Source organism: Pteropus alecto, unplaced genomic scaffold, assembly GCF_000325575.1.
Source record: "Pteropus alecto unplaced genomic scaffold, ASM32557v1 scaffold134, whole genome shotgun sequence".
In the NCBI taxonomy this organism is placed as follows: domain Eukaryota; kingdom Metazoa; phylum Chordata; class Mammalia; order Chiroptera; family Pteropodidae; genus Pteropus; species Pteropus alecto.
Genome location: NW_006436283.1, coordinates 6,333,577 through 6,343,331, shown reverse-complemented (window position 1 = coordinate 6,343,331; position 9,755 = coordinate 6,333,577). Strand labels below are relative to the sequence as shown.

At 47.8% G+C, this 9,755-nt stretch overlaps 1 protein-coding gene and 1 long non-coding RNA gene across 3 annotated transcripts in view; one reads left to right on the top strand and one right to left on the bottom strand.

Moving 5' to 3' along the window:
- The first annotated feature begins 543 nt into the window (after positions 1–543).
- SSTR2 (somatostatin receptor 2) lies at positions 544–1,995 on the top strand. Its single transcript, XM_006912265.1, has one exon. The coding sequence runs from the start codon at positions 615–617 to the stop codon at positions 1,722–1,724; it is 1,110 nt and encodes a 369-aa protein (XP_006912327.1). The 5' UTR covers positions 544–614; the 3' UTR covers positions 1,725–1,995.
- A 698-nt stretch (positions 1,996–2,693) lies between these two features.
- The window catches only part of LOC112480012, a 24,936-nt gene continuing 17,874 nt past the window's right edge, over positions 2,694–9,755 (bottom strand). The window contains exon 3 of one of the 2 annotated variants that reach the window (XR_003046418.1): positions 2,694–5,915. This is a non-coding gene — a long non-coding RNA (uncharacterized LOC112480012). Of the gene's footprint in view, positions 5,916–7,229; positions 8,570–9,755 lie in introns of those variants that run through there. The other variant, XR_003046417.1, reaches the window with a different exon arrangement.

The window sequence follows — 9,755 nt, the reverse complement described above, 5'->3', positions numbered from 1 at the left end:
CCATTCTAACAAATGGGGGTGCAGGACACAAGGTCACACGGGCTTGGTTTGTTTTACCTCTCAAGTGGATTTTTCCACTACTGAGTTTTCAGAATGGAAAAGCCCCAAAGTCGGCAGATCAGCATAGATTTCCTCACGAGGACAGGCCAAGAACGCCGGTGTCAGACCCTCCGAGGTCAGAGGCTGGGCTTCTCCAAGCTCTGCCTTTTTACTGTTTGAACCGGTCAGCTTCTTAGGGATCCAAGTACTTTTTTTTGTTTTTTTTTTTTTTTTTGCAGCTAGTGCATCTCCCACACGTGTGTCACCAAAGATGACAAGATAAAGTATGGTAGCTAAACCCAGACCCCTCTCCACTATTGGAAAAACAACTCGAAGATTCTGCACACTGATGAGAATGGGCTGGTAGCTCTACGTTGATGTAGGAAGATACACTTTTCCGTGGAAGATTAAGTCTGAGAGGGTAAACCAGAAACATGGAAAGCTGGTGAGAGCTTAAGTAGCCTCTGACTGATGGCCAATCTTCCCTTTCCCTTGCAGATGACACAGTGGATCCTTTGCCTCCAGGACCCATTAAGGTGAGAATAACATCTATAGCCTAAAATTACAAAGCAGTCATGGATATGGCGTATGACCCATTCAATGGGAGCCAGCCATGGCTTTCCTCTCCATTTGACCTCAATGGCTCCGGGGCGGCAGCCAACAGCTCAAACCAGACAGAGCCGTACTATGACCTGACCAGCAACGCCGTCCTCACGTTCATATATTTTGTGGTCTGCATCATTGGGCTGTGTGGCAACACGCTTGTCATTTATGTCATCCTTCGCTATGCCAAGATGAAGACCATCACCAACATTTACATCCTCAACCTGGCCATCGCAGATGAGCTCTTCATGCTGGGTCTGCCCTTCTTGGCCATGCAGGTGGCTCTGGTCCACTGGCCCTTCGGCAAGGCCATTTGCCGGGTGGTCATGACTGTGGATGGCATCAATCAGTTCACCAGCATTTTCTGCTTGACAGTCATGAGCATTGACCGATACCTGGCTGTGGTCCACCCCATCAAGTCGGCCAAGTGGAGGAGACCCCGGACAGCCAAGATGATCAACGTGGCTGTGTGGGGACTCTCTCTGCTGGTCATCCTGCCTATCATGATATACGCTGGGCTTCGGAGCAACCAGTGGGGGAGAAGCAGCTGCACCATTAACTGGCCAGGTGAATCTGGGGCATGGTACACAGGCTTCATTATCTACGCCTTCATCTTGGGCTTCCTGGTACCCCTCACCATCATTTGTCTTTGCTACCTGTTCATTATCATCAAGGTGAAGTCCTCTGGAATCCGAGTGGGTTCCTCCAAGAGGAAAAAGTCCGAGAAGAAGGTCACCCGGATGGTGTCCATCGTGGTGGCTGTCTTCATTTTCTGCTGGCTCCCCTTCTACATATTCAATGTCTCCTCGGTCTCCGTGGCCATCAGTCCCACCCCGGCCCTAAAAGGCATATTTGACTTTGTGGTGGTCCTCACCTATGCCAACAGCTGTGCCAACCCCATCCTGTATGCCTTCTTGTCTGACAACTTCAAGAAGAGCTTCCAGAATGTCCTCTGCTTGGTCAAGGTGAGCGGCACAGATGACGGGGAACGGAGCGACAGTAAGCAGGACAAATCCCGACTGAACGAGACCACAGAGACCCAGAGAACCCTCCTCAATGGAGACCTCCAGACCAGTATCTGAACTGCCCGAAGAACAGATGAATCGAACGCACTCTGCCCACTGGCGGCGTGCACCCTACCCCCACCCGCTCTCCTCCCGCCCATCACACCTGGCTTCTAGAATACGAATTTGTGCGGCATGGGTTCAGTCAGAGAACAGCGTCTGAGTCGGCTTGTCTGAGCGAATGATATGCATTAAACTGATTTACTCCCCTTTAAAGCGAACGTTTAAATTCAGCCAGACAATTCACAGTCTGGAAAAGAGGCGACCATGCCTGGATATGACCCTTTGAGATGCTGAGGTCTGACAAAGATAGAAAACGGTATCTGTCTGTCTGTGTGTTTAAAACCCCATATGCATCTTGTGTTCTTACGTTTATACTTGTATATGCCTACTAGCCCCTGTACAGTCATTATCTACATTTCTTGTGTTCAAATCCAAGTGTGCATAGTGCAGGTAGATGTTATTTACTATATGGTACCCCCAGAAATGGACTATCCACGAAACCAATAAAAGTTTAAGCTTCAGGGGTCTTGCTTGCTTGGGCAGTATGTTCACGTGGCCATGTGTTTCTATAAAACATTATAAAAGAAAGATATTTTTTGTATTCCTTTTCTTAAAGGGTGCCCCTTCTATTGTGCAAGCGTCCAGCCTCACAAAAACAGCCTCCGCCACTAGGCATTTCCTTCATTTATTTCAGACGAGCCACATCAAAGTAAGAGGGGGAAGAGAAAAGGTGTTTGAGGACCCAGAACATAAATTCATTTGTTTCCTCTTCTTAGATATAATCAAAGGATTATGCATTTACCCAAAAAGACTTCCATGGTTATGGTCATCAATCATTGTATTTATCAGGACGAGGCTGGCTTTGTTATAAGATTGCATTTTTTTCTTCTTGAATTGCTTTAATTTTTCTTAGGGAGCCAACTTAAGGGAGGGAGGATTGGAAATCACTAACATGAAAGGCAAAAAACAGACTATAATTCTTGCAGGGAAACAACTTTATTCTCCCCATCGTGAAAATAAATGAACAAGAATAAAGCAAAATTACATCTTGATTAAAAACCATGCAAATTATTATCTTTTTAATGCCAGACGTGGCTTCCCAATGGAAATGTAAATCAGCAATTCCTAAAAGGGGTTTTTTAAGGACTCAGTACGACGCTGAGCACTATGAACACCACAATGCACGCTAAAGACCCGAAGACATTGTTCCCAAAACGTAAGCACACGCACCAGCCACTAAACACATAGCAATACAGGCAGGGTATACGGGTGTGCGTGCACGGGGGTGCCCCATCCTGTCACAGGTATGGCCGTGTCTCACTTTCAAGGCCACAGACTCAGCTATTCCTCAAGTACTGTCATAGACAGGCACTTCGTGCCATCAGTGGCCTTATTTTTTGGTCCCGAAATTGTAGATGGGCTCATGTCCAAGTGATAAGAAACGGGACGACGCCCATTTCATTGACAGTGTCCAGAAGTCTACACTCGAGGGTCTGTCCGGATGCCGTCATCTCTGGATTCATGTGAAATCCTCCCTCTTAGTGTCCCGCATACAGATTTTACCGTGTTTAACAATGAACTTGCCTCCTCCGGCTCCCTACACTCGGGCCGTTTGTGAGAACGACAAAGCATTCGATCCGTCGCTCTCGCTGTTAAGGTGCTGCCTCTGTTCTAGCTGTCTATATCGTCCATGCCACCTGGTTGCTAAAAGTACTTACTGTGGCCCAGAAAAAACGTGTTTGATAAGATTTATGATAGAGAAATGAATCATGCAAAAATAAAAACAGGGACAATTACAAGGTGAGACCACAGGGGACACTGTTACACAGAAATGCATGCAGGGAAATCCCACGCCATCGCTAAGGAAGAGTCAGCTCCGAGCTCAGTGAACCCGCAACTGATGGAGAGTGACTCCTCTCTCCCTCCAGCGTCATAAAAACAAGCAACGATTTGGAATGAAATGCTCTAAACCCCACTTTACCATTATTATAGTATGAGACATTCCAGGGTCTCCGAATAAATGCCAATTTTTACTTAGGAAAGTGATTCCGAGGGACTGAGAATTGGTAAAAATAAATAATAATAATAATAATAATAATAATAATTGCAAAACGGACAGAGTAACTCTATGACACTCCTGGCCCCGTGATCAGAGGGACAGTCTCCAAGGAAGCCGGGGTCCAAAGCCGGGGTCCCAAGTCTCGAAATGAAATGCATCCCCAGTACGTGGTGCATACTCACCAGCAGGCGAGTTCTAAGGCTAAAAGACAGGGCCTTGAAGATTGAGGCTCTAATTCCACAGCTTCTACTATTTGAAGAGGTATTCCCCGCTTCTTGAAAGATCTCTTTCCCATGACATCCTCTCTGGTTGTTTTCTTTATCCAAAAGAGGGAATAGACGTTTTAAGTTAAATGCTAACACAATCTTTAATTCCAAAATTTAATCTTGGCCTCCACTCAACAGTTAATTATGAAGATCAATCTGCTGGATGCCGGACGGGAATAACAAGTAATGCATTCCACTGATGTTAGGATAGCTGAGCACGTGCACTTTGCTAGTTACTACTCGCTGCCCATCGGTGTGGGTAGTCAGGAGCTGATGCAACCGAAGTGAATGCAGTGAGAAAGGCATCGCGAGAGAGCACACGGCACCGTGGCCCGTGTGGGATGATGTCAGCGTGTGTTTCAGTAACACAGAGAGCGCAGTAATACCGGGCATGGATCTGAAACTCCAGTAGGGTTCATGCCATAGCTTGGGACAGTCTAGGAAGACACGAGGAAAAGAACACGGGATGGCGGAAGGACATTGCGTTTCCTGCCCCTGCTTGTTCTTATAAAGAAGGAGAAAACCGAGAAGGCGGAGGAGTCACCCTCTGTTCGCCGCGGCTGCTGAAGGTCCTGAGCCGACCTTTCCTTCATGACGGAGCGGAATTTTACCGCTTGGGTTTCTGTGCAACAACTTCGACGGCCTCCTCTCATAATTGAGATGTGAATGGTCTGCAGAGGAGAAAATGTGAACCGGTAGACGGGGACTTCCAGAGCTGGCAGCGAACTGGAGTCTGTTTGCTTACACAAATTCAACCTCTTCTCCATGACCGAATATGACTGTTGCTCACTGAAGCTTTCGGCCCCAGCTGCCCCAGAGGGGAGCCCCGTGTTGGGGAGGCGTGCAGTCTGGTCATCGAGAGAGGCAGGAAGTAAATGGCCGTCGGCATACGTGTTCTTCGTCAGCTCCAAATGTGACTGCTCCCTCAAGACAGTAAAGTCATCATGGGAGGCAGAAAGGAACCTTGGTCTTGTGAAGAAGATGACAGGAGAATAATCAAGTTCACCCATATGGTTGGGAAGATCTGGATAGGGATTCTGAGCCATGTATCATAAGAGTCAGGATAGCTGGCAAGCTAAGCATCTGACTTAGCATCAATCACTTGTCTAATCCACATTTTTGCCAGATTCAAAAACACTGAATTTCCTATCTAATGTTCTATCAGAGGAAACCTTTACCTAAGTGGTTGTTTCGCCTCTAATAAGTAAATTTCTGGGAACATTCCCATAGGCAGAGTCTCTAATTTTATTTTCCAGCAGCTCATCCAGAAAGGCATGAGGGACCGTATTCTACTTAAAGCTGAAAACCTTTTGTAGCTCTCTTATCTGAGTTGGCAGACCATTAGGGCTGAGAATAACAGCTCAAGGACAAACTTTCACACCTCCCGCCCCGACTGCCACTCTCAACTCAATGACTGCCCACCCCTTCCTTTAACTCAGCAGTGATCAGACACTGGCGGATCATCCTGTTCTCTACTTTAGAAAACCGTGTCAGGTTTTCTGTATCTGGACTATGCTTGAAACCAGAGCTAAATATTAACCAAGACTCAGCCAGGCCAAACATAAAACATCACTGACTCTCCTAAGATTAAAGGTGAGTATAATATCACTAAACGAAATGGTCTGGCTTATCACAAGGCTCGGTGAACGTCTGCCTCCCGCTGGACAAAGATGTTAACCATGAGAGAGCTGATGACACACACACTCAGCTCCAGGTGGGTGGAGAGGGATTGATATGGAGAAGGGCAGAGGCTTCATTTTTCTCATCTCTTCTTTTCTGGCAAAGACCAGAGGAGACCAGGGGGAGAAAAAGACCTTTTTGCCAGGATGTGGGTGTCTGGTCAGGAGAGGTGGCTCGCTTGCCATCCTGATCCTGGTAGGGCTGGAGGAAGGAAAGGAGTGTACTGGTTAGAGATAAAATTGCCCTATCTTTTGAGAAAAGCCCACGGAGGAACACAACGCAAGGCCCCCTTAAAGAGAAATCTGAAATGGCTTCCCACAGCCCGGCCCACTCCAGGTATTCAGTGCCTGGGGCCTCCAATTGTTTAAGCCATGGAGAAGGTCTCTTTGCAGTAACAGTCACGGAAGAGAGAGAGGGGGTGGGCTACAGTCCACCAAATAAGGCGGGTGTACCCTGGAACAGCAGATACAGGTGTCCCAGGTCCTTACAAAGAACAGATTACCAAGTGGCCAGTGTGGGAGCCCTGAGGGGAAACGTCTGGTCCCAAAAGAGGAAGGCACGTGGTCAGCTCTCCGGGACTGCCTGTAAACCCGCCAGGTACTGCCAAGGAGCAGGTGCTCCCCTGGCCCCGCAGATGGCTGCAGTGTCCATTCCTGTGAGGGTCCTGTCCCCGGACAAGGGAGTATGGTCGTCACTGAGTGCGCTGAAATTTTTTCTCATGGGTATTATTTTGTAACGAGAAGCCCAAATGGTTCTCGTATAACATAAGCACGGCTCGGCTGTTTTCCTAATGTTAACCAGCACCCCACTTCTCGGGAGAAACGGAGGGCGTCCGAAGGCGATCAGGTTCTCAACATCCACTGCAGTTGCTGCTCTCAAACATACATATAATGTGACACACGGCACACATGTGATGCGACAGAGCACATGTGTGGCACACGCACGCACATGCGAGGCGCTGGGAAGAACCTACCCACATGCGTGACACGCATGCACATACATATGTGACACACATGCGCGCACACACACTACAGACTTTCTCCATGGCTCAGGCAAGACCTCCTCCAAGGCAGAGATTCGTCAAGGCTCTCAATGGAGGGAGCTAATTATAACCTGGCGAACGCATCTGAAGTCTAGGGATACTAAGTCACTTGCTTCTAGATGGGAGGGGGGGACCTTGTGCATGAGCTGATTTCTCACCCAGAGGATCCATGCCACATCAGGACTGCACGCCTTCCCCCAGCCAGCTGTCCCTGCAATAACAGGATGCCTCAATTTAAAGAGACAGAGGGAGAGAGAGAGAAAGAGAGAGAGAAAGAGAGAGAGAGAGAGAGAGGGAGAGAGAGCGAGCAAGACAGGGAGAGAGCGCTGGCAAAAGGGTATTTGACTGGTTTACTACAAAGTATCCCTTTTAGCCAACCAACTGAAAGCACGCATTTTGCTAACAGCAATAGTTTTGCGTAGGAAAAGCAATACAATTTCTTTGCAGAAAAATCACTCGAGGTAATTTTCAAATTGATTTTCATCAAGGACAGAGTTTTAATAGACATTTCTCCCCCCACCCCCACCCCAAGCTTCCCAATACAAATCTGAGGCTGAACATTTGGGGCGGGCGAAGCCGAGATGCTCCACCAACAAGAAAATGAACTGCGGATCTATTCCTCGGCCGGAAGCGCACTTCCAGAAGAGTCTCCGTGACATTAAAGAAGCCCTGCCCTTGTCCACCCTCCCACTCCGGCCCCTCCCCATGGCTCAGATACCCTCTGTCAGCTCGCCCTGTGCTTTCTGAGTACCTGCCAGTATGGGATGGGGGAGCGAGTGCTGTTGTATCTTCCCCTGATGAACAGAAGCCTGATCGCCAGGATTCACTCTCAAGATTAATGAAAGTTCGCTGAGTCCCAGCCATGCTGCCGACCCGGCGTGTGAACACGCCTGGAGCAAAGGCTCTGGCTACAAGAAGACTCGCTTTGTTTGGCTTCAGCTTCACGCATTTTGGCAGATTCCAACCATCTCCTCCAAACCGCCAGGTAGCTGGGCGCTGTTTCGTTTCCTGTGGACTTGCCCCGGGAAGTGAGAGACCACGATTATTTCACTTTTCCGCTCTGCACATCCGCAAGACCACGTTTTACCACCTCCTGGCTCCAAGGGCTTATCGACCGTAAGGTGGCAGAATCACATCCTCAGCCACGCGGTGGTGGCGTGTGGCCTCCGCTAGGGGCTGTCTTTGCAGCCAAGGAAACCCATTCCTCCTAGATCTGACATCTCCAGTCCAGCTGGGCAGCCTTCGGCAACGTGTTTCTGGGCTACTGGGCCAACGTGGAAATGGGTATTTAGAGGGCTTGGTTTTTCGAGGATTCCTGCCCCACGACCAATGGAATAAATCCCAACTGCTAGAGAGGAAGCAAAGCGAGGCACTGAGGTGGCAGTCCCGTCGGCAGAAAAGCCCGTTACTGTCGGTCAGCTTCACCTTAACGAGTGCCAAGGTCAGCAGAGGTCCAGGCGCTGTGGTAGAGTCGGGGCAGGGAGTCTCATTTTTTTTGAAATTGAACCTGTCAAGAGTTCGCTTCTTTTATCTATACCCTGTCGACCTGTCTTTCAAAACAGGTTCTCTCACATCTATAGTTAAAATTTGAAATTTTAAAAATGCCTTCTCTTTTTGAGAAGTCCACAATGCCCACCTTTAAACGACAGAGACACTCAGTTTTCATAAAATCGGGTTGGAAGTGATTCTGAAAGAGACAGTCAGCAGAAGCTTTTCATCCTACGGGTGGACGATCCCAGGCCCGGGCCTCATTCCTTCTCTCCATCTCTCCCCGCTTGGGTCACTGCATGGCTTCGGATAGTGTACTACATAGCTGAGCAAGAGAAAAAGGCCCCCAGTTACAACAACCAGCCGATAAACACTACTTTCCTATCCTGTTACAGGAGGCAAGAAGCCACCCCAGCCTCACAACCAAGTGCCATGAGCCGGCGCCCAGCTCACACCATCTGATGGCAAACAAAAGTAGCAGCAGACAATTCAACTAGGCAGATTCATTCGAAAGCCCTTTCCCCAGGAAAAGTCTCCATCTGAGTTTCCAACGGCCTGAGAACCATCTCGACAGGAAAGACAAGAGTGTGAAGTGTATGGAGCTGACTTTAGAATGTGTCTAAAGATAGTTTAACATGTACGGTGTATTTTTCCTAAAGTAGACTCTCCTTATTTCATAATCTATCCATCACTCTCTGGCTGTCACGCCCCAATAAACAACAGCGAGTTTTTACAGTCAATCAATCATCACCAAAAGAGATCGAAAACTCTTCATACACACGCCCTCATGTGGCATGTCGTCCGTCTTGTTTTTCAGGTGGTACTGACAGTTATCATCAGTTATGGTCCGTCCTCACCCCACCCCTTGCTGAAGGTCGCCGTCATGAACTGCAAGGCTTCGGGCTCCCTCCCATCTTTGAAGGCTTAACGGAGTCTTCTTCTCCTTCTGTGCTCTGTGGGTCCCAGGAAGCCTGGGACATCCAGAAAAAAAAAGCCTTCAGCAGCTCCAAGTGCAAACAAGTTTCAATTATGTGATGTGATTAATGGTTTTACTACGTCAAGAATAGGTGTGCACATAAGCTAGACATTTTTATTATTTTTATAGTATTTTGAACGTGGTTACTCTTGTTAACATGTCATTCCCGCATATCCAGTATTTAGAAAAAATAATAAAGCTAAAACTGCTTTTGCTTTCGAATGAGCCACAGTTGCCTTTGTGACGATGTATGTTTCCTGTCAGGGGAAATGCATCTCTATCTTTGCCGTCATAATTGATTGTATATACTGGAAAGCAAGAAGCAAACATTTATTTCTAGCGACTTTATTATTATTTTTTATTTGCAACTGTCCTGCCTGTTTTATAAACTACCTTCACATGAAGTCGTACTTTCAAAGAAACAGACTCGGACTGAAGTTTGTTCACTAGGCGAGCTACGTGAACTAACCTCTGTCTCCATCTCTGAAAAAGACCCCACGTGTTCAGGACAATTGGCTAGAGTCCCAGGTGACAT

Excerpts from the sequence above, each read along its gene's own strand:
- SSTR2 (XM_006912265.1), top strand. The coding sequence starts at position 615 with ATGGATATGGCGTATGACCCATTCAATGGGAGCCAGCCATGGCTTTCC.